We start from the raw sequence: 24,175 nt of genomic DNA on the forward strand, positions 1-24,175 counted from the left end.
AGTGATAGGGTGGGTTGAAGAGGGTCATGTGGAGCCTCAACTAGATGGACTGATCCATCTGTTCCTGTACTGTAAGTACCCCTTTTGTTACAATCCCACAATTGAGAAATCAATTGAAAGCAATGCTTTTTTATTGTCAGTGAAGCTAATGGTCGAGCACCTGCTGCTCCTCAGCTTGTGTTGTAAACTTTTCACCATGTCTGATGGTCTAGGACAGGCCTTAGCTCAAAACAGAAGGCGCTGTTTCTCCTTGATGGTATGGTGAGTCCAATCAACAGCTTTCATCGCTTCCCTCTCCATACTGTTCCTCGCCTTGTGCCTCAACCTCAGCGCTCTGTGACACTCTTCTGATGGAAAGCAGGGACGTGTGGAATGCAGAAAGATGGAGATTTCTTTTTGGGGCGAAAATAAAAAAGCCTCGGAGAAATTGCCAACTCCTCAACCCTATAGGACGCTTCCTGTTTTGCTGTGAGGCTTGGTGGTAGGGATCTGTCGGACATGTTGAGGTAGGGCCATCGAATCAATATATTTCTCTTGGAACGTCCTGAGTTGTTTTGCTTTCCTTTTCACAGGTGGTGGCTAACAGCCCGGTTGAAGTTGCAGCAGAACCAACGCTCCTGGTGTTGGACACAAGCCCCAGCTGTGAACTCGTCCAAGGTAAGATTACAGATTCAAAACGAACTGTTGTTCTGTCAGCAAAGGACACAGCAATACGGCATAGAGTGCAGAGAGAGGGAGGACACAATAATTTGCTTCTGGGGGTCCTCATGCTGGGTAGGGTCGCTGGCCAGTACAGTGGTAAGGAGAGAACTTCCTGAGTGGTGTCTTGGGATCTTTTGTTCTCTTCCTAGTCAAGTCAAAGGGCTGAGAGATAGATAGCGGATGTAATTTAATATAGGGAAATGAAAAGTCAGTGAGATTGGATGGAAGCCGGGTGAGTCTGCATGCGGCAGGAACCTATCTAATGTAAAGTAGCAGGAGAGAGACCTAGGTTTGGGTCATGCTGTTGATGTGGTTTCTTCAGTCAGTAGCTGTGCCTTTGCAGATAAGGTTGGAATGACAGGCTTTGGGGGCAGTGATCTGAGGTAGGAGTGACGTCTAAGGAACGTGGGGAGAGTAGTGAGTGGTGCTCTGGTCAGTCTGAGGAGAGAATGAACATGGAAGGTCTGTGGAAGGGATGAGGTCTAGTGAGAAAGGAAGTGGAGAGATTCTAAGGCAGGAGCAAGGGACTGCTAAACAGCAGAAGCAACATGTGAAAGGCAGCTAAGTGAACCTACAACAAATGGAATCAGATCTGAAATCTCCAGTCCTGCCATATCTCGTTAAGAATTATAGCAGACAACTAAATGACTTTCAGGATGAGGAAGCTCCACAAATATCCCCATCTTAGAATCATAGGATCCTGATAGTGTGGAAGCATGCCATTCAGCCCACCGAGTCCCAACCCACCCAAAGAGTATCCCACCCAGACCCTACTCTATCCCTGTAACCCCACAATTCCCATGGCTGATTCCTAGCCTGCACATTCTTGGACACTGAGCAATTTGCATGGCCAGTCCACCTAACCTACACATCTCCGGACTATGGCAGGAAACCAGAACACCCGGAGGAAACCCACACAGACACCGGGAGAATGTGCAAACTCCACGCAGGCAGTTGCCCGAAGTTGGAATCGAACCCGGATCCCTGGCACTGTGCAGCATTGGTGTGAATTGCTGAACCGCTGTGCTGCCAATGTGTTCAGTGTTGGGAAAGTGCATCAGTGCAAAAGATAAAACTGAAGTATTTGCACTCATCTTCAGCCAAAAGTTCAAACTGGCCGCTCCATCTCTGCCTCATCTAATTATAATTGCTGCATTATTAGTGGTCATGCCTTTACCTGCCCATGCCTGAGCTCTGGAACTGCCCTCCTAACCCACTCAAATTTCCTTTCTCCTTGTCTTTTATTCTTTAAGCCTGCATCATTTACCAAGCTTTTTGTCATCTGGCCTTGTATTTTGTGATCAGTTTTGTCATCTTTATTCTATATATTGTCGTTGGAAAACTGTAGAACCGTCTTTCTGTCACTCATGAATAGACAGCATACACATAAACTGAGATGTTATACTATGGAAAGGTTGGGAAGGACAACAGGCCTATTGTCCAGGACAGAAAGGGAAGAATGACCTGATGGAGGGCTTTAAAACTATGGAAATGTTCACCTGGGTAGATTTGGGAAGATAGTTTCCACGTACGGAGAAGACGAAAACTAGGGGCCATGAGTGTAAGCGAGTCACTAATAAATCTAGGAGTCAATTCAGGAGAACCTACGGTGTGGGTCGAATGTGGAAAGCACAACTGCAGGGATAGTATGCATTTAAAGAGAAGTGGGATAAACACTTTGAGAGAGAAAGGAATTGAGAGATTCCTTGATGGAATGAGATGAATTAGTGTGGAAGGAATCTTGTGTGGAACATGAACAACTGCACAAACCAGTTAGGCCGACCAGCCTCTTTGACTTGTAAATGCTTTCTAATGTTTTATAATTAGAGGAAAATAGGAATAGGAGTAGGCCATTTGGCCCTTTGAGTCTGCTGTACCATTGTGGGCGGCACGGTGGCACAGTGGTTAGCACTGCTGCCTCACAGTGCCTGAGACCCGGGTTCAATTCCCGACTCAGGCGACTGACTGTGTGGAGTTTGCACGTTCTCCCCGTGTCTGCGTGGGTTTCCTCCGGGTGCTCTGGTTTCCTCCCACAGTCACAAAGATGTGCGGGTCAGGTGAATTGGCCATGCTAAATTGCCCGTAGCGTTAGGTAAGGGGTAATATGTAGGGGTATGGGTGGGTTGCGCTTCGGCGGGTCGGTGTGGACTTGTTGGGCCGAAGGGCCTGTTTCCACACTGTAAGTAATCTAATCTAATCTAAAAAATTGATAATACTCATGCCTAATTGTCCAAATCAGTGCCCTGTTTCTGCTTTCACCCCATACCCTTTGAAACCTTTTGCACGTTTGAACAATTCAGTAATGGTGCAGTGTCAGTGCAGGCTGGTAATCCAACTGCCCAGGTAGGTACCCTGGGAACAGTAGTTCAAATACCAACAATTAATAATCTGAAATTGAAAGAAGAGCATGAAACTTGTTGATGTGCATTTAGCTGGTCAACAGTGTGTTCTTATTCAGACATTCCCCAATTTATAAATGCTCATACTCGCGAGCGAGATCCGATATTAATATTAATTTTAAAAAGCCAATGCACAACGATTTTCTCATACTTATGAAGGTTATTTTATCTTGTATTGTGTTCAGACTTGCGTACAAATCGACTTATGAGCATACTCCAGAACGGAAGTCATTCATGACTTGGGGATTGTCTGTAGAACCAGGATGTCCACCTTGATGTTCTCAAGCTCTGTGACACAGTTGAGCATGCGATGAGAGGAATGTACCCTGGGAAATAGACATCATGTGGTTTTTATTTTGCAGGGATCGACGACGAGCCAGGGTTGGCCACCGAGAAAACGGGGCAGGTGCCAAATCCTGTGGCAGGCAGCGGAAACACAATGGGTAACATCACTTTACAGAACAATAGCAGGGAGCTGCCGTGCCCTGGGACCAGCCAAGAGATTGTGGTGAAGACCCCCGATCCTGAGACTGTGGTGGTGCCGGGCCTGTTAGGGGAAGGGACGGGAAGCATTGAGCAGCAGTGCAAATCGAGCGAGCCCTTCCTGGCCTCAGAGTGCCCTTCGCCTGATGCTGTGGCTGCTAGTCGCCCAGTTTCTCAAACTGGAGCTCCTTCTGCCAAAAGTCTTGCAGGTAAACCCCGTACAAGTTCGCCCTCCCTCCCTGATGGTGAGTCATAGAGCACGAAAACAGACCCTTTGGTCCTACCTGAGAATTCTGGGTAATCCAAGATGGCGGATGGGAAAAAGAAACTGTAGCTGTCAGAGCTGATCCATTTTTGAAGTATTTTAGGTATTGGAGGGATTTCCTCGAATTCCAGGAGCAGCAATTACTGTTTTATGTGCTGTTGCATTGTTTTGGAACTTTGGGAGAAAATAGATTAAAACAATGACGCTTTTGAAAGGACGAAGACAGACAAAAGGCAGCGACCACATGGTCAGTGAGGGAGAGAGAGAAAGAAACCGACACTGCTGACTGACACAGCAGAGAATCTGCACAGTTACTGCTTTTGCTGTTTGAGTTCATGTATCTGTGGACATTGGAGTGCATCCAGAAAAAATAACAAACAACAAAATTCATAGCTGACCTTGCAGGAACCTGTGTAGGAGAGCTGACAGCACAGGAACAGAAAAGTGCATTTTTTTAAACATGTAAACTTTGCTGCAAGTCCACAGTAGTGAGTAGAATGGGTTCTTTCTTATTATATGTTTTACTGAGATCTGTGCCTTGGTTAAATTTTAAAAATATATACCCTAAGTACTAAGGTAGCCTGGAGCTCTGTTTTTTTGGAGTAGGAAGACCACTCTATTTTCTGGGTGTGTAGATTGTGAAGTAGCAAAGATGGCCTTTAGTAGAGTGATGTGTCGGATATGGGAGTTTAGGTAGAGTTTCCATGTTACTGATGATTATGTCAGCAGGAAGTGTCTTTGGTTGCAAATCCTAGCAGGTCGCACCAATCGTTTGGAACAGCAGTTACAGGCAATGAGGAATTTACAAGAGCCAAGAGGTGTGATGCATGGCAGTTATAGAAAGGGGGGAAAAGCTGCAGATACAGCTGAACTCTAGGAAAGGTGGGAGGGGTAGGCAGGTAGTGCAGGAATCTTCTGTGACTATCCCCATTCAAACAAGTATGCTATTTTTGGAAAATGTAGGGCTCTCGGGGGCAAGTAGCATGAACAGTGAAGTTTCTCTTATCAAGACTGGCTCTAACGTATTGAGAGTACATTGCATTCCAAGCGATCAATTGTGATAGAGGGCTCTGTAGTCAGAGGCACAGACAGATGTTTCTGCGGCCAGCAACAAAAAAATCAGAAATATGTGTTGCCTCCCTGGTGCCAGGATCAAGGATACCTAGGAGACGGTGCACTATGTTCTTGAAGGAGAGAGGGACCAGCACGAGGTCATTGTACACATTGGAACTTAGGAAGGACAAGGATGACATTCTGAAGGGAGAATATAGAAAGTTAGGCAGGAATTTAAAAAGGAGGTCCTCGAGGGTAGTACTATCTGGATTACTCGTGGTGTTACGAGCAAGTGAAGGTAGAAATAAAAGGATAGAGCAGTTGAATGCATGGCTTAGGAGCTGGTGCAGGGAAGAAAGGTTCAAATTTGTGGATCATTGGTATTTCTTCTGGGGGAGAAGTGACCTATACAAGAAGGACAGATTGCACCTGAATTTAGAAGGGGACTAATATACTGGCATTGGAGATTTGCTCGAGCTGCTCAGGAGGATTTAAATTAGTAAGGTGGAGGGGTTGGGACCCAGGGAGATGGTGAGGAAAGAGATCAATCTGAGACTGGTACAGTTGGGAAAAGGAACAGTCAGGGCAGACAGCAACAAAGCAGAGAACAAGATAGGACTGATAAATTAATCTGCATTTATTTCAGTGCAAGATGCCTAACAGAGAAGGCAAATGAACCCAGGACACAGTTATGAACATGCAACTGGGATATCATAGCAATTACAGAGATGTGGTTCAAGGAATGACAGGACTGGTAGCTTAATGTTCCAGGATACAAATGCTACAGGAATGATAGAATGTGGGGCAAGAAAGGAGGGCGAATGGTGTTTCTGATAAGGGATTTTTATTGTTCTTAAGGAGGATATTCCTGGGAATGCATCCAGGGAAGTTATTTGGTTGGAACTGAGAAATAAGAAAGGGATGATCACCTAATTGGGATTGTTTTATAGACCACTAATAGACGGCTGGAAATTGAGAAACCAATTTGTAAGGAGATTTCAATTATCTGTAAGAATAACAGGGTGGTTATGGTAGGGGATCTTAACTTTTCAAACATAGACTGGGACTGCCGTAATGTTAAGGGTTAAGATGGGGAGGAATTTGTTAAATGTGTATCAGAAAATTTTCTGATTTGGTATGTGGATGTACCTACGAGAAAAGGTGCAAAACTTGACCTACTCTTGGGAAATAAGGCAGTGCAGGTGACTGAGGTGTCATTGGGGGAGCACTTTGGGGCCAGCGACCATAATTCTTTTATATTTAAAATAATGATGGAAAAGGATAGACCAGATCTAAAAGGTGAAGTTCTAAACTGGAGAAAGGCCAATTTTGATGGTATTCGGCAAGAACTTTCGAAAGCTGATTGGGGGCAGATGTTTGCAGGTAAAGGGATGGCTGGAAAATGGGAAGCCTTCAGAACTGAGATAACGAGAATACAGAGACAGTATATTCCAGTGAGGGTGAAAGGAAAGGCTGGTAGATATAGGGAATGCTGGATGATGAGAGAAATTGGGGGTTGGTTAAGAAAAAAGGAGGAAGCATATGTCAGGTATAGACAGCAGAGATCAAGTGAATCCTTAGAGTATAAAGACAGTAGGAATATACTGAAGAAGGAAATCGGGAGGGCAAAAAGGGAGCATGAGATAGCTTTGGCAAATGGGATTAAGGAGAATCCAAACGGATTTCATAAATACACTAAGGACAAGAGGGTAAGTAGGGATAGAATAGGGCCCCTCAAAGATCAGCAAGGTAGCCTATGTGTAGAGCTGCAGGAGATGGGGGAGATACTAAGCAAGTATTTTGCATCCATGTTTACTGTGGAGAAGAACACGGGAGATTATAGAATGTGGGAGGTAAATGGTGACATCTTGAAAAATGTCTGTATTACAGAGGAGGAGGTGCTTGAAATGCATTAAAGTCGTGATCAGGTATACCCTAGAACTCTGTGGGAAGCTAGAGAAGTAATTACTGGGCCCCTTGCTTGGATACTGGTATAATCGATAATCACAGATGAGGTGCTGGAAGACTGGAGGTTGGCGAGCATGGTGGCACTATTTAAGACAGGTGGTAAGAACAAGCCAAGGAACTATAGACTGGTGAGCCCGACATCGGTGATGGGCAAGTTGTTGGAGGGAATCCTGAGGGACAGGATTTTTATGTATTTGGAAAGATAAGGGTTGATCAGGGATAGTCAGCATGGCTTTGTGCATGGGAAATTATGTCTCACAACCTTGATTGAGTTTTTAGAAGAAGTAACAAAGAGGGTTGATGAAGGCAGAGCGGTAGACGTGATCTGTATGGACTTCAATAAGGTGTTTGACAAGTTTCCTCATAGGAGACTGATTAGCAAGATTAGATAACATGGAATATAGGGAGAACTAGCCATTTGGGTACAGAACTGTCTTGAAGGTAGAAGACAGAGGATGGTGGTGGAGGGTTGTTTTTTCCGACGGGAGCTCTGTCTCCGGTGATGCGCCACAAGGATTGGTGCTGAGTCCTCTGCTTTTCGTCATTTATATAAATGGTTTAGTTGTGAACATAGGAGGTATTGTTAATAAGTTTCCAGATGACGCCAAAATTGGAGGTGTAGCCAACAGCGAAGAACGTTACCTCCGAGTACAATGGGATCTTGATCAGATGGGCCAATGGGCTGAGGAGTGGCAGATGGAATTTAATTTAGATACATGTGAGGTGGTGCATATTGGAAAATCAAATCTTAGCAGGTCCTATGGAGTGTTGCTGAACAGAGACCTTGGAGTGCAGGTTCATAATCGCAGGTAGATGGTATAGTGAAGAAGGTATTTAGTATGTTTTCCTTTATTGGAGTTGGGAGGTCATGTTGCAGCGATACAGGACATTGGTTAGGCCACTTTTGGAATATTGTGTGCAATTCTGGTCTCCTTCCTATCGGAAAGATGTTCAGTAAAGATTTACAAGGATGTTGCCAGGTTTGGAGGATTTGAGCTATAGGGAGAGGCTGAATAGGCTGGGGCTGTTTTCCCTGGAGAGTCAGAGGCTGAGGGTTGACCTTGTAGAAGTTTATAAAATCATGAGGGGCACGAATAAGATAAGTAGACAAGGTCTTTTCTGTGGGGGAGAGGAGTCCAGAACCAGAGGACATAGGTTTAGGGTGAGCGCAGAAAAATTTAAAAGGGACCTAAGTCGCAACTTTTTCTCACAGAGGATGGTGCGTGTATGGAATAAGCTACCAGAGGCAGTGGTGGAGATTGATACAATGATAGCATTTAAAAGGCATCTGGATGGGTATATGAATAGGAAGGGTTTAGAGGGATATGGACCAGGTGCTGGCAAATGAGACTAGATTAGGTTAGGATATCTGGTTGGCATGGACAAGTTGGACCGAAGGGTCTGTTTCCATGCTATACATCTCCATGACTCTAAACGCTAACAGCCTCTCACCTCTTCCACTCTTACTCCCTTGTTAGCACCTGTCTCTGGCCAGCTAGCACTACACTTCAGCGCTAGCACAATCACTTTTTAGCTGAGTTACATGTTGGACAGCATATCTTTGGTAGGGATGGAACGTGTCGGAGTTGCAGTGTTGCAGTAAATGGTAAGAAACTTTCTACTAGCAGAATGGTTGATGGTGAGTCATACGACATGGAAATAGACCCTTCGGTCCCACCTAAGGATACTGGGTAATCCAAAATGGAGGACAAGAAATAAAATGTGGCTGTAAAAGCTGCTCCTTTTTGGATTAATTTTCGATGTCTGAGCTGATTTCCTCTAATTCTTGGAGCAGTAATTTCTGTTTTATAAGCTGTTACATTGTTTTGGAACTTTTTTTTTGAGGTGGGGTGGGGAGAATGGTGAAGACCAAAATAACAGTACTTTAAAAAGGAGGAAGAGTGAGTGTGCAGGGACCATATGGGAGGTAAAAGAAATGGAGCAGTAAACCTAGACAGCTGTCTGATCAGGCAGTGAACCTGCACAGCTGACTGCCTCTGCTGTTTAGTTTCAAGTGTCCCTGAGTTCACCTTAAGAAATATAACAGACAGTGCAATTCACAATTAACCTTGGACAAACCAGTGTATGGAGCTCAGGAGTGGAACAGGTAAGTGGCCACTTTTTCAAAAATGTAACCTTAACTTTTGTTTGTAAATCTACAATAGTGAGGAGAATTTTTTTTAAATTATGTGTATTATTGAGAAATGTCTCGATTAAACATTAAGAGTATAACCACTAGGTTATCCTGTAGCAGTAAGACTCTGCTATTTTCTGACTCTGTAGATTGTTAAGGTGCAAAGATGGCCTTTAGTAGGATTATATGCTCTTCCTGTCAGATGTAGGAGATTAGGGAGAGTTTCCATGTTACTGATGATTATGTCTGCAATAAGTGTGTTTGGTTGTAAGTCCTGTTGGATTGCATGGATAGATTGAAGTGACAGCTAGAGGCAGTGAGGAATGTAGAGGAGCTGGGAGTGTGATAGGTGGCAGTTGCAGGAGCGATGGGCAGGTGGTGCAGTAGTCTCCTGTGGCTATTCCCATTTCAAGCAAGTACGCTGTTTTGGAAAATGTGGGGTCTGATAGACTCTCAGGGGAATGTAGCACTAACAGCCAGTTTTCTGGTACCAAGACTAGCTGTAATGTAACAAGGGGTATGTCAGGTTCTAAGCGACGATAGGCGACTCTCTCGTCAGAGGCACAGACAGATGAGAACACAGCTGACAACAAGACATCAGAATGGCGTGTTGGTTTCCTAATTCCAGGATCAAGGATGTCTCAGAGAGGGTACAAAATAATCTTAAAGGGGAGACGGACAAGCAGGATCTCATTGTACACACTAAAACTAACAACGTAGGAAGAGAAAAGTTTCTGTGACAAGAACATAAGAATAAGGCAGGTCCTCGAGAATAGTAATATCTGGGTTACTCCCAATGCCACAAGCTAGTGAGAGTAGGAATAGGAAGAAGGAACAGACGAATGTGTGGCTGAGAAGCTGGTGCAGGGGAGAAGGATTTGCGTTTTTGGATAATTGGAATCCTTTTTATGGTAAAAATGACAGATTGTACCTGAATTGGAAGGGGGCGAATATATTAATGAGGAGGTTTGCTAGAGATTCTCTGGAGGATTTAAATGACTAAGAGGGGAATCAATGGGATCTAGTGAGAAAAAAAGATCAGCCTGAGACTGATGGGCATGCAGGAACAAAACCGAGAACAAGGTGGGATTAATAAATTTAAACTGCATTTATTTCAGTGCAAGAGGCCTAACAGGGAAGTCAGATGAACTCGGATAGCACTGGGATATCATCGTAGTTACAGAGACGTGGCTCAGGGATGGACAAGACTGGCAGCTTAATGTTCGAGGGTATGGATTGTATAGGAAGGATAGAAAGGGGGGCAAGAGAGGCATCTGCATGGGTGTATGAAAAGGAAGGTTTCGAGGGATATGAATTAAATGTGGTCAAAGGGGACGATTAATTTAGGATATTTGGTCAGCATGGATGCGTTAGACTGAAGGGTTGGTTTCCATGATGTACAGTTCTATGATTTTAGGCCATGCTAACCAGTTTCCTAAACTAAAGTCATCCCACTTGCCTGCATTTGGCCCATGTCCTTCTAAACCTTTACAATCATGTACCTATTTGAATATCTTTTAAATGTTGTGACTGTACAGGCACCTTTTACTTCCTCTGGCAGTTCATTCCACACATGAGCCACCCTCTTTGAAAAACTTGCTCCTCGGGTGCCTTTTAAGTCTTTCTCCTCTCACCTTTTTAAAATATGCACCCTAGTTTTGAAGTCACCCACTCTTGGGGAAAAGACCTTGGCTATTCATCTTATCCATGCTTCTAATGATTTTATTTCAGGACCCCCCCCGCCGATTCCTCTTCTGCTCCAGTGAAAAAAGGTTCCATCCTATCCTCAAAACATAAACCCTTCAGACCCAGAAACATCCTGGTAAATGTTTTCTGAGTAATGAAGACCAGTGAGCTAGCGCGCTAAATGTCTTCTTAATTGCTCTGTCTGCCTGTGCTGCAACTTTCAACAAGCTGTGTACCTGAACACCTAAAGGCAACTGATTTAAGATTATTGGCAAAGGGACAAGACAGATGGAGGGAAACCATGTTTCTTTTATGGAGCAGGTTGTCATGGTTTAGAAGAACTTGTGATCTTCAATGCTGCCCTTCAGTTGTACAGTCTTTAGCCACTTTACCATCGATGACCATGGCATTTGCTCCCTGGCCTCTAAATCTCTCCTTTTTCAAGATACCTCTTAAAACCATTCTCTGACCAAGCTGCTACATTACATCTTCAGCGTAAAATTTTACTTAGTAAAGAACCTTGGGATGTTTCACTGCATTGATGGCTCTGGGCAAATGCAAGATGTTGTGGTTGTAAGGATGGTGGAGGTAAATTGACTAGTACCTTTCGAAAGAGATTTGGGATAATGCTTTGATGTGTGACAAATGAAATTGTTTGGATAAGGGAAAGAGCAGGGGATAGGGACAAACAGGACAGCTCTTCCGACGAGCCAGCACAAAAACAATTGGCTGAGTGACCTGCACCCATGCTGTTCCAATATTGTGATGATTTATTTCCTTCCTCAGGCCACGCTGCTAAGACATTCCCCACCTCCCCCACCAAGGCTTTGGGTGCAAACAGAGCGAAGATGACACTAACCGGGATCAACAAGTCGCCGAACTCCATTCAGAGCCTTGCCATGAAGCTGCTCAGCGTGCCGACGGGGCGGGCGGGCAACGAGGTGGCACCAGTTCCTGTCGAGGTGCAGAGACCAACCTCCACTCCGGATGAGAAACCCAAGGTCCACAAAGCAAGAAAGTCGATATCCAGATCCAGTGCCAGTCAGGTAGGTACTGATCAGGGAGGCTTGACTCCCTATGCAATGTCACGGAGCTCAGTCCGTTGCCACGTAGTGGCTGAGAGTATGCAAACATAATGGCTTTGAATGCTGTGTCTGGAGGAGACTGAGCAGGGGACATGATGGAGATGTGTAAAATGATGGAGGTAGATAGGGTAGACAGGAAGGAACTTTTTTCCCCTTGCTGGGAGGACATAGATATAAGAGCAATTTACTGCAGATGTTGGAATCTGAACTGAAAACAAAAGAATGCTGGAAGTCAGTGTTGCAGACAGCATCCATGGAGAGAGAACAAACTAATGTTTGAGTCTAGATGACTCTTCATCAAAGCTGGTGTGAAGTGTGCAGGGGGTCAGAATTAAAGTGACAGTGGGAGGGGTGGGGAACCAGGAAAGATGGTGAGAGGCTGATTTAAGGTAAGGTGAGTAGCATGAGGTTTAGAGAGGATTTGAGAAAACCTTTTTCACCCGGAGGGTGGTGGAAATTTGGAAATCGCTGCCTGTAAGGATAGTAGAGGCAGAAATCCTCTTAACATTTAAGAATTATTGAGATGTGCACTTGCAATGGCAAGTGCACATCTCAATGCGGCAGACTGAATGCTGACAGATGGGATTAGAATACTTAGCTTGTTGAGTGCAAACTCAGTGGGCCAGATGGCCTCTTTCTGTGCTGTTGACCTCTGCGACTCTATCTTGGCTGGGCTACAACAAGGGAAGAATTGGGAGCTGGGAGGTCACTGGTCCCTCCACAAACCGCTTCAGTGTAGGCCACCTCCAGGAATGGGAAGTTAAACCTGGGGCCTTGTGACTCGGAGGCAAAAGTGCTATTTTTGGAGCACAGGATCTTGTGTGACACTCCTGGTACAGTACTGAAGGAGGTGGTTTCTGTCAGACGAGCCATTCTATCGAGGTTCTATCTTGCTGTGCCAGTGGATGTTATATACGAAAAATCCGGCAGAACTAGTTTGATAGAAAAGCCGAGAGAGTTATCAAAGCCACAATTTACTCCTTAGTCGACATCTCAGAAACCGATTAGATGGTCATTACTGCATTGTTTTTTGTGGAGGCTGGCTGTGGGCATTTTGGCCGCTGTGCTTCCAACAATAGAGTGTTGACAGTACTTTGGAAAATGCTTCATTAGCTTAAAGAGGTGGTAAAGGGTCCTCCACAAGGTGAAGACTTCAGCAAAAACACTTGAGTTACATGACGAGGGGAGGGATCAGTTCAGGAAAATGTAGACTGACACTTTGTGGTTGGGGGGGGGAGGGTGATTTCAAGAATATGGAGTGTATGTTTAAGGTGAGAGGAGAAAGATTTAAAAAAGACATGAGCGGCACTTCTTTTTAGAAGAGAGGGTGGGTCATGTGTGGAATGAACTTCCAGAGGAAGTGGTGGATGTGGGTATAGCTACAACATTTAAAAGGCATTTGGATAAGTACATGAATAAGAAATGTTTGGAGGAATGTAGACTAAGTGCGGGTAAGTGGGGCTAGTTTAGTTTGGGATTATGGGTGGCATGGAGTGGTTGGACCGAAAAGTCAGTTCCCGTGCTGTCTGACTCCATGACTGTAAAAAGATTTGAGTTTCAAACTTTGCAGACGTTTGGTTGAAATATCTTCACTGTCACAGTATTGTGATTCGCACACACTCAATCACTTCAAAACTAAAATAATTCTGCTGTTTTTACACAGAGGTTGTCTATGGAGCTGGGGACCTTGCACATGGAACAATCAGGCCAGATCCCTGGTGTGACGACAGAGCCAGACCTTGCAGTCCTGGGTCAAGATGAGAATCAGGAGGTGCACAGAGCGAGGAAATCAATACTGAAAGGTGGCTTTAGTCAGGTACGGGGCACAGAACTCCCTCAGACTGAGCTGGAGAGCTATGGTAATCAAGGTTCTTTCAGTTTACCTAGGTGTGAATGAAGGCTGCAGACTGGATGAGCTAAGTGACCATGGCATCATGGTACAGAAAACCACTCAATATAGAGGAGTAATAAGGACTGCAGTAATAAAATCCCTACAGTGCAGCTAGAGGCCATTTGGCCCCTCAATTCTGCACTGATCCTCCTACCAGTGTCCTACCCAAACCCAGTCCCCTTGCCTCGCTCTGTAACCCCACATTTACCATGGCTAGTCCACCTAGCCTGCATTCCTGGACATTACAGACAATTAAGCATGTTCAATCCCCCCAACAAGCACATCTTTGGAAACCCACGCAGACATGGAGACAACATGCAAATTCCACACAAATAGACAGTCTCTCTACAGACCCAAAGCTGGAATTGAACCTGGATCCCTGGCACTGTGAAGCAGCAGTGCTAATCACTGTGCATAGTGCTGCCCTTTAGACAGTATTATTAAGGAACTTAGAATGGGACACTTCAATAAATTCAAGGTGATCAGGCAAAGTCAATATGATTTTGTTAAACCAAGTTCAATCAATTTATCATCATTCTTTGTGGTGGTAACTTGTGCTGTGGATATACTGTAACCAGTAAACAGCATGCAATTGTTTTGATTTGATTTATTATTGTCATGCACTGAGATACAGTGAAAACTGTTGTTTTCTGTGCTATCCACTCAAATCATACCTTACGCAAGTACATCGGGGTACTTGCAGAATATAGTGGTACAGCTGCAAAGAAGGCGCAGAGAAAGATCAACTCTAATATATGAGAAGTCCGTCCATAAGTCTGATAACAGCAAGAATCTGTTCTTAAGTGTGTTGGTACGTTTTCAAACTTTTGTATTTTCTGTCCGATGGAAGAGAGTATAGTGGGAGTGGGAGGGATTTTTGATTATGTTGACTGCTTTCCTGAGGCATCAGTTTATTTCCTCTTTACTGACATATGATCCAGGCCATTCAGTTCATCATGTCTGCTCCACCATTCAGTAAGGTCATAGCTGATCTGATTGTAATCTCGAATCCATATTCCTACCTAGCCTGGTTAACCTCCAACCCTTGCTTCACAAGACTCTTATTTATCTCTGCCTTACAATGTTCAAGGTCTCGGCTTCCCCTGCTTTTCAGGAAGAGAGATCCAAAGACACTCAACGTTCTGAGAGAAAAAAATCCATTTGCCAAATGTCTATTTCAAATAAGCAAACTCTGACTTTTAATCAATTAGTCCTAGACCCAGAAGTATCCTCTCTGCCCTGTCAAGATCTTTCAGGATTCTGTGTGTTTCAAACAAGTTGCCACTTACTCTTTTAACCTCCAGTAAACATAAGCCTACGTTTTCCAACCTTTCTTCCTAAAGCAGCATGCTCGTTCCAGTTATTGGTCTAGTAAACCTTCTCTAAACTGCCCCAAATGCATTTACAACCTTCATTAAATAAGGCTGTACTGTACAACTAAATAATACGGTACTCCAGATTTGGTCTCAGTAGTTCTTTGTATGATGGAACGTCCTTACTTTTGTATTGAACTCCCCATGCAATAATGTTAATGTTCCATTAGCTTTCCAAATTACCTGCTGTACCTGCGTACTAATCTTTTCCCAGATGCTTGTATAATTCAGAGCTCTGCAATTTCTTGCCATTTAGATAAGATGCTTCTTTGATATTCTGCCTGCCAAAGTGGACAACTTCACATTTTGTTGATTATACTCCATTTTTCACAACTTTACCCAATTACTTAATCTAGCAATTATCTTTTTATAACTTGCTTGTGTCAAGTCACTTGACTTTTTTGTGTTGTCTGATCCCTGTGGCACACCACAGTTTACACCTTGAGCATTTACACCTACTTTCTGCTCTCTGTTAGCTTGCCAATCTTCTTTCCGTGCTTTTTAAAGTTGTACATTTGCGTTGTTTGCTGGGGAGGGCTGGAAGTGCATAAACAATGCCACAATGTTGAGGCTGCCTTTGTACATAACTAGATATCCCATCTTCCTGCCTTTGATTTCCCTGATTTCTTTATCCTCACCTTGTGACTAATCATGCCTGACTGCACACAGAGCTTGGTGGAGAAGTTGGCGAGCTTGCCTGTCGGCCGGCCAGTTGGTGAAGGTCCTGGAGGAATAGCAGAGTCGGAACATGCAGTGCATTCTCCGGACGAGAACCAGGACGTCCACCGAGCCCGAAAGTCGATTCTCAAAGGCAACTTCAGTCAGGTAAAGAGAGCTCACTTCACTTCTGAGGAATGGCAAACGAGATGTAGAAATGTTAAAAGGTAGGGAGGTGTTTTTCTGCTGTTGTAATTAAAGTCAGAGAGTTGTCCAGCACGGAAACAGGCCCTTTGGTCCAACCCGAGCATGCCGACCAGATATCCTAAATTAATCTAGTCCCATTTTCCAATATTTGGCCCATATCCCTCGGCACCTTTCTATTCATATACTCATCCAGATGCCTTTTAAATGTTGTAATTAATCCAGCCTCCACTGCTTGCACTGCCAGCTTGTTCCATACATGCACCTCCCTCTGTATGAAGAGGTTGCCCCTTAAATCTGTGCACTCTAGTTTTGGATTCCTCTAATCTGGTGAAAAGAACTTGGCTATTCACCCTATGTATGCACCTTTATGATTTTATAAACCTCTCTAAGGTCACCCCTCAGACTGAATTAATACCTGCTGCTCAATCCCACTCGCAGCCTATGTAATGTGGCCACCCTGACCTCCGTATCATCTTGCCCATCTCTCTTCATTGTTTTCTGCTTTTTCCATGCATCCCCTGCTGTCTTCACCATCCTCACAACCATTTCTCTCTTGACTTCTGTTTCTGATTGGCATACACAGCGGATGGCGGGTCTGCCGACTGGCCGAACAATCAATGAAGTTGGCGCAGAAACAGAGGTCACAGTCCCAGATCCGGAGGAATATCCAGAGATCCACAGAGCGAGAAAATCCTTTCTCTCAACAAACACCGGTCAGGTACAATGTGTCATGGTGGAAGTACAGATCCTTTGAATATGCCTTTGATACCTGTTAAACACGTGTCTAAAGCTGATGTGACATCAATTGGCGAGTATTAATTTATTTGTCTTGTCCATCTACCTTTTTATGCTCCATGACTTGTAATGAATTCAGAATTTGGCCAGGAGTCTTGCAAGTGAATCTATAGGCCAAGGCAGGAATGAAGTGTCAACAGCAACAGCAGAGAGACCGGATACTCACCAAGGCCAGGTGGAGAAAGCAAAGGTTCACAGGGCCAGGAAGTCGATGTTTAAACCCAGCCCTGCTCAGGTAAGTCTTACTTTGGGCATTGGCATAACTCAACTCATGATAGGAGCATTGTGGGAACACCAGAATTGACAGGTTAAACGCTGCGGAATCATTAAAGCACACTGGCACGTGGTGCTAAGTTGGTGCTGATCATGAGAAAGCATGTGTAATTGTACTGGGGGTGAGAATGGATGGGACAAAATTCCATAGGCTTGTAAAATTCCAGTCTTGCACGCTTTTGGGATTGGTATGTGACACGAATGGTATCGGCCTCCCCGTGCAATGGGACTTGAAAATGCACACATTGAACCTGGAATCAGGGCAACATTTAGGCAGTTTCTTTTATCTCCATGCATCACTTAGGCAAATTATCAGGGTTTAGAAATTTTCGGACACCATTATCGAGTGAATCTCCAATCCTTCCTTCTCCAACCGACGCCTTCCCTTCCGATGGTTGGCTGAGAATTGAAGGGCATGGACTTCCTGAGGGGTGAATTTTAATCCACTGGTCTGTGTGGATTCGGGATTGACACATGGACATCCTGTCTGTGAACCGCTTTTGGCTATTGGTTCTGAAATTCATTCCCCCAACAAGAAGACCAGAGAAGACAGAACTCCCACTTTTCAAAAGCCGACCATCATCTCGGTTTGTCGAGTAGGTTACTTTCTCTTATAGAGGCAGATGTCCTCTTGTATCCATCCATAGCTCAGCCAGTGGCACTCTGACCTTTGACCTTTGACTCCAAAGGTCATGGGATTGGATCCCATTCCAGGGATATGGGCTCAAAATCTGGACCGGCATTAGAATCAGTTGCGAATTGCAGACAACAAAGTCGATGGAGGGGGTTGGGTGTATCGGAAATGCTAAAAGGGGCCTGAGTTTATCTGAGAAGCATTGCATTCTTTTTCCTGCCTCACTTAGCCCCAAACTGTGCTGGATGAAGTCTGAATATGTTGGCCTTTTCCAGACGTTGGTTGCCGGCGAGTCCAACTGGGTGACTCGATTCTCCCATTGACAATTCTGAGATCTAGGTTTCCATCGCCCCAACCTAACTTACAGTGCTGTCTTTTTTTACGTATATGCTTAATGTTTATCAATATGTTCCCCTTTCCTGCGCTACTTTGCTAGATTTACACTGTGTGTAAACATGACTGTTTTATTTTGCCTCACAGATGAAGCTGGTGGAGATGAAAGGTGATTCTTGCCACCCGGATCCTGTGACCCCAACTATGCAGCAGCAGTTTGAATTGCTGCCGGGCAGAGGTACAGCTGAGGCGGAAGCAGGGGTGCCAGCAGGTAAAGGATGAGACGCTTTAAAAATTTGTGTGTGTGTGTGTGTGTGTGTGTGTGTGTGTGAGACAGAAAGACAGAGAGAGATAGAGAGAGAGAGAGAGAGAGAGAAAGACCTCACTGCTGTACTCTCACGTGAAGCTGGTGGCTGTTGAGTGAGTAGTATCTAGTCCTCCAGATCAGAAGGTCATGGGTTTGCGTCGATCTCTGGAAGATTGATCCATAAATCCAGACATTCATCCTGGTACATTACGAAAGGAGGACCCCATTGCTGGTGCACAGGGTGTCAGTACTGAGGGAGTGCCGCATTATCGAACTATCAAAGTTGCCACCTCCCAGGTGAGATGTTAAATTCAGTCCCAAATTCCCTCCACACTCAAACGGATTCTTACCAAAAGAAGTGCTGTCCATATTTATCCCTCCACTAATGTCATGAAAATAGATAATTTAACCCAATGGCTCAGTGGTTAGCTTCAGTTCCAGCTTTGGGTGACTGTCTGTGCGTCATTTGAACATTATCCCCATGTCTGTGTGAGTTTCTCCCACAGTCCAAAGATTTGGGCAGCGCGGTGGCACAGTGGTTAGCACGGCTGCCTCACAGTGTCAGACACCCCAGTTCGATTCCCGCCTCAGGCGACAGACTATGTGGTGTTTGCACATTCTCCCCATGTCTACGTGGGTTTCCTCCATGTGCTCCTGTTTCCTCCCACAGCCCAAAAATATGTAGGTTAGGTGAATTGGCCATCCTAAATTGCCTGTAGTTTTAGGTGAAGGAGTATATGTGGGGGAGGGGGTCTGGGTGGGTTGCGCTTTGGCGGGTCGGTGTAGACTTGTTGGGCCAAAGGACCTGTTTCCACACTGTAAGTAATCTAATCTAGTCTTATCTAATGTGCAGACCAGGTGGACTAACCATGGAAAATGCAGGGTTAGAGGGATAAGGTAGAGGAGTGGGTCTGGGTAGAATCCCCTTCGGAAGGTCAGTGTGGACTCAATAGGTCGAATGGCCTTCCACACTGTAGGGATTCTAAGATTCTGTGAATGTGTTTGGAGAAGCTCAGGGAGTCTGGCAGCACCGAGGAGCAGTTAACATTTTGAGTTCAATATGCTACTGCATCAGAACCAAAATGGTCAATCTGGTCATGATCAGGTTTCAATTTGCAGGAGCTTGCTGTTTATTCATTGACCGATTGTAAAGAATTACATAGACTCACTGAAGTCCTATGTTAGAGTAAGGACTTCTTTTCTCACTTAATGCCGAAGTCAAAGAGACATACAGCAGAGAAAACAGACGCATTAACCAGATATCCTAAACTGAACTAGTCCCAGTTGACCCATATCCCTCTAAATCTCTTAAATGTTGCCGCTACCACTTCCTCTGGCATCTCATTCCATACACGCACCAACCTCTATGTGAAAAAGTTGCACGTCAGGTCCCTTTTAAATCCTTACCCCTCTTAAACCAATGCTCTTTAGTTTTGGACTCCCCCTACCCTGGGAAAAGACCTTTGCTATCCATCTTAACGATGCCCCTCATTATTTTATAAACCAGGAGGTCACCCGTCAGCTTCTGACGCTCCAGAGAAAAATGTCCTGGCCTATCCCGCCTCTCCCTGCAACTCAAACACTCTAGTCCCAGCAACATTCTTCATCTTGCAGCCAGTTTAAACAATCACTGCTTAAACAAGCCTTGCTGCTCTTAACATGGTGTCAGAGTGGAGTTGAGCTTGCGTGTTGTTGACCAGAGGGACCTACGGGTGCAGGTTCATAGCCCCTTAAAGTGGCATCATTGTTAGACCGGGTGGTGAAGAAAGTATTTGGCACGCTTACCGTCATTGATCGGAGCATTGATTACAGGTGTTGGGACATCATGTTGCAGCTGTAGTAGACATTGGTGAGGCCACTTTTAGAATCCTGTGTACATTTCTGTTGACTCTGCTATAGGAAGGATATTGTTAACCTAGAAGTAGTGCCCTTTTCCTGGTGAGATGAATGATACTAACTTTGTTAAGTTAGATTTTTCTCTGATTTGATTCACAGCACTCATCAAGAAGAGAAAACCAGAAAACTTAGGTATGGAGTCCCCCAAGAAAATCAGTCTTCTGAAAGAAGAAATGGCCAAGGAGCCGACACCACTGGGATCTATGCGAGTGCGGTCCAGGGGAGGGGCTGATGCAGTAACCAGCAGTGGGGCTTTGGTGAGTACACCAACTATACACTGTTCTGATGCCAATCCCTACCAGAGTATCCTTGTGCAGATTTTTAACAATATGAGAATACGATCACTATTGTGGTACAGGAGAGAGAGAGAGAGACAGAGAGAAGTTGATCTCCTTTATGGTCCGGAATGCAAAGGTTCTGTGCCACCATTTTTGAAGATGAGCTTACAGAGATACCCCTGGTGTCCTGGTCAGTGCTAATTCCTCAATCAGCATCTGAAAAATTAACTTTCTGGTTGCTTTCATGTTGCTATTTCTGAAAGATTGCTCTACACAATGGCCACTGTTTTGATCCCAGCTGATTGTTAAGATTGAACATGTCCGATTCATGCATCATACCTGGCTTGACTGGCCTCATGTTGTTTATTTTTAAACTGTGACGGTCAGTCACTGATCACATTTGCAGAACAAAAGGTTTGTTATGCAAAAAAAAATGTGAAGTACTGTATATTGAACTGGACAAAATGTCGAACCTTTTCAGTATAGCCACCAACCGAGGAATTCAAGCTCACACTATTCCTTTTATCTCAGAAATGTTCTCAAAAAGATCAAACCCCCAGCAAACATCCAACACTATTTTCATGCTATGGCTTCTCACTCAGGCTGTCACAGATGCAAATCTGGCAAATCTCTGTTTTCACTGGATGATCTTTCTGCAGACACTGAAAATAAACTGCGAACTAAATTCTCTATTACCTTAACTTCAGAACAGACGCAGCAAACATGTTATTAACCAGCACCAAAGGAACCAGGACTGTGTCACTTGATCAAGTATGCTGGTTGATCAAGAGGTCCATGTAATCAATGTAACAACACAAACTAAGTAATAGATACATAATGCAGAGGGTATTCACCTCACTAATATACTTAATTTACAGCATAAATCACTTAAACAATAATGCAACTTTGCCTGAAATAAAACTTACCAGCAGAGAGCCTTGTTACTCTCACTCAACTGACAACTTGAAAATCGCGATAGTACAGTAAACTTTGGGTATTTGAGGCGTATAACCTTTACTTGTTTAGTGAAGAGTGCTGGTTCATTAGGTGCCAACTAAAACAAAGCTTGCTGTATATGAATTCCCAAAACTCTGTTTCAAGTAGCATTGTTCAAGTACTTAGTAGAGAGTTTAAAGTGCCTGTACCCACTCTTTGATATGCACATGGACACATCCACGCCTACCCCCACTGCTTCATTTTGGATTTTTGTGGACCATTACCACTGGGCATTAGTGCAATCTTTTTTCCTACTTTTCTTTCCCCCAATGTCCTATACTGCCAGCCCCATCTCCCTGAATGAGGTTTGTAAAATCTTTTTAAAAACTGTTAAAAATGGAATGGAATCATGTCTCACCCTTCATAATACAATAAATGCAAAGTGTAAATTAAATTTTTAAGTTGTATATTGTTCCTAACATAAATGTTCAAAACTCTTTATCAGCTGTGAAGTACTTGAGTGTCCTGAAACTGAAAGTATTGCACAAATTCAAAAAAATCCCCCATTTCTCCCCCAACCTCCAATTTAACTCTAAATTAGCAAGCAAACTTATGTACCTCATGCAGAATCATGTGTAAGGCTTCTTGTCGCCAACACCTGTTGTCAATAAATAAGGAAGTTTGGATTTCCAAGATTGACTTGCTCGGAAATGCAAAAGAAAACATGACACCCAAATTAAAATGGGCTGTAAGCGATGTTTCTCTGAAATATGCACTGACTTTTTACGATATTGCCTTTGCAGCAGAGATAGTAATGTGGGTACCAAACGGAAAAAATCAAATTGCTTCTGCCTCTTTTCAGAATTTGAGTGGTGCTATGAACAGGGTCCATCCGCAAGAGGTGAAAGAGGTCACCAGGGTAGCTGGTTCGGTTCCAGTTCTGGATCTCTCCAAGGAGGCAGAATCTGAGAAGGTGGTGGAGCCAATGGAAGTGTTAGATGAATGGGATACCGAGGTGGGCGATGACTTCAACCTCTTCTATGATAGTTACTCGGTGGATGGGAGAGCAGATTCTGATAAGTCCAGCAAGGTGAGTCCAGGAATATCTGTCTCCCACAGTCTGCATATTTCTCTCTAGGTGGACTCCACAGTCAGAGTGTCAGTACTGAGGGTTCACTGCCATGTTAGAGCGGCATTATCAAGGGAGTGCAGCACTGTTGTGGGTCAGAACTGAGGGAGCGCTGCAGTATCGGAGGATCGTCCGTACAGGAGCACTGCACTGTTTGAGGTGCAATAATAAGGGAGCTCTGCACTGTCTGAGGGACGATTGTTGGAGGGTCAGTGTGAAAGGAGTGCTGCACTGCTGAAGAGTTAGCACAGAGGTGCTAAGTGCTGATAGGGTAATTTGCACAGACAGCACCACAGCTAGAGGGACAGTAATGAGGAAGCTCTGCACTGTGGGATGTTAGGTGCAAAGGGAGGGCTGCTGGAGGCTCAGTGTGAAAGAGCGGTGTGATGTTGGAAGCTCTGTACAAGCAGAACATTGCACTGTCAATGCATGATGCAAAGTTAGGTGGACAGGCAGTTGTACTGAGGAAGTGGGGAGGCTACAGAAGGATCTAGACAGTTTGGGAGAGTGGTCCAGGAAATGGCTGATGGAATTCAACGTGAGCAAATGTGAGGTCTTGCACTTTGGCAAAAAGAATAAAAGCATAGACTACTTTCTAAATGGTGAGAAAATTCATAAAGTCAAAGTACAAAGGGATCCGGGAGTGCTAGTCGAGGATTCTCTAAAGGTAAACATGCAGGTTGAGTCCGTGATTAAGAAACGAATGCAGTGTTGTCATTTATCTCAAGAGGGTTGGAATATAAAAGCAGCGATGTGCTACTGAGACTTTATAAAGCTCTGGTTAGGCCCCATTTGGAGTACTGTGTCCAGTTTTGGTCCCCACACCTTGGGAAGGACATACTGGCACTGGAACGTGTCCAGTGGAGATTCACACAGATGATCCCTGGAATGGTAGGTCTAACATATGAGGAACGGCTGAGGATCCTGGGATTGTATTCATTGGAGTTTAGAAGATTAAGGGGAGACTTAATAGAGACGTACAAGATAATACATGGCTTGGAAAGGGTGGACGCTAGGAAATTGTTTCCATTAGGCGAGGAGACTAGGACCCGTGGACACAGCCTTAGAATTAGAGGGGATAAATTCAGAACAGAAATGCGGAGACATTTCTTCAGCCAGAGAGTGGTGGGCCTGTGGAATTCATTGCCACAGGGTGCAGTGGAGGCCGGGACGCTAAATGTCTTCAAGGCAGAGATTGATAGATTCTTGTCTCGAGGAATTAAGGGCTACGGGGAGAACGCTGATAAGTGGAATTGAAATGCCCATCAGCCATGATTGAATGGCGGAGTGGACCTGATGGGCTGAATGGCCTTACTTCCAATCCTATGTCTTATGGTCTTATGAGGACTGAGGGTCTCCGTACAAACAGAGCCCATTGTGTGCATCAGTGCTATTGTACCTTCCGAGATCACTGCCCTGGCTTGGAGCTTTGTGATCACTGTTTCAGCTTTCTATTATAGACAATACAAGTGAATGAAAAGACCCAGTAATATTTCCTCTTCCAGACTGAGGGTGATGCAGCTGAGGATCGATTGAGTGATGTGGAGGATGACGAGGAGGAGCTAGAAGGGTCTGGAAACATCTCTGACAGGGTACGTTGCTTTTGCATTCCTGCCTATCCAATTCCTTTTCTTCTTCATTGGGACTCTGGCACTGTGTTCTCTTCTTGGCACAGTGACAGCATCATTTTG

At 44.5% G+C, this 24,175-nt stretch overlaps 1 protein-coding gene across 3 annotated transcripts in view; it reads left to right on the forward strand.

The window, feature by feature from the left end:
• LOC132832838 (histone-lysine N-methyltransferase EHMT2-like) overlaps window positions 1-24,175 on the forward strand; it is a 94,117-nt gene that overhangs the window by 5,435 nt on the left and 64,507 nt on the right. For all 3 annotated transcript variants that reach the window (XM_060851015.1, XM_060851017.1, XM_060851016.1), the window contains exons 2-12: window positions 573-657; window positions 3,464-3,793; window positions 11,477-11,736; window positions 13,439-13,591; window positions 15,709-15,864; window positions 16,487-16,621; window positions 16,778-16,933; window positions 18,086-18,209; window positions 20,241-20,398; window positions 22,218-22,445; window positions 23,990-24,076. In XM_060851015.1, the coding sequence (XP_060706998.1) occupies window positions 573-657; window positions 3,464-3,793; window positions 11,477-11,736; window positions 13,439-13,591; window positions 15,709-15,864; window positions 16,487-16,621; window positions 16,778-16,933; window positions 18,086-18,209; window positions 20,241-20,398; window positions 22,218-22,445; window positions 23,990-24,076 (1,872 nt within the window). The remainder of the gene's footprint in view (window positions 1-572; window positions 658-3,463; window positions 3,794-11,476; window positions 11,737-13,438; window positions 13,592-15,708; window positions 15,865-16,486; window positions 16,622-16,777; window positions 16,934-18,085; window positions 18,210-20,240; window positions 20,399-22,217; window positions 22,446-23,989; window positions 24,077-24,175) is intronic.

The sequence above is a fragment of the Hemiscyllium ocellatum genome, chromosome 35 (genome assembly GCF_020745735.1).
Source record: "Hemiscyllium ocellatum isolate sHemOce1 chromosome 35, sHemOce1.pat.X.cur, whole genome shotgun sequence".
NCBI classification, from domain to species: domain Eukaryota; kingdom Metazoa; phylum Chordata; class Chondrichthyes; order Orectolobiformes; family Hemiscylliidae; genus Hemiscyllium; species Hemiscyllium ocellatum.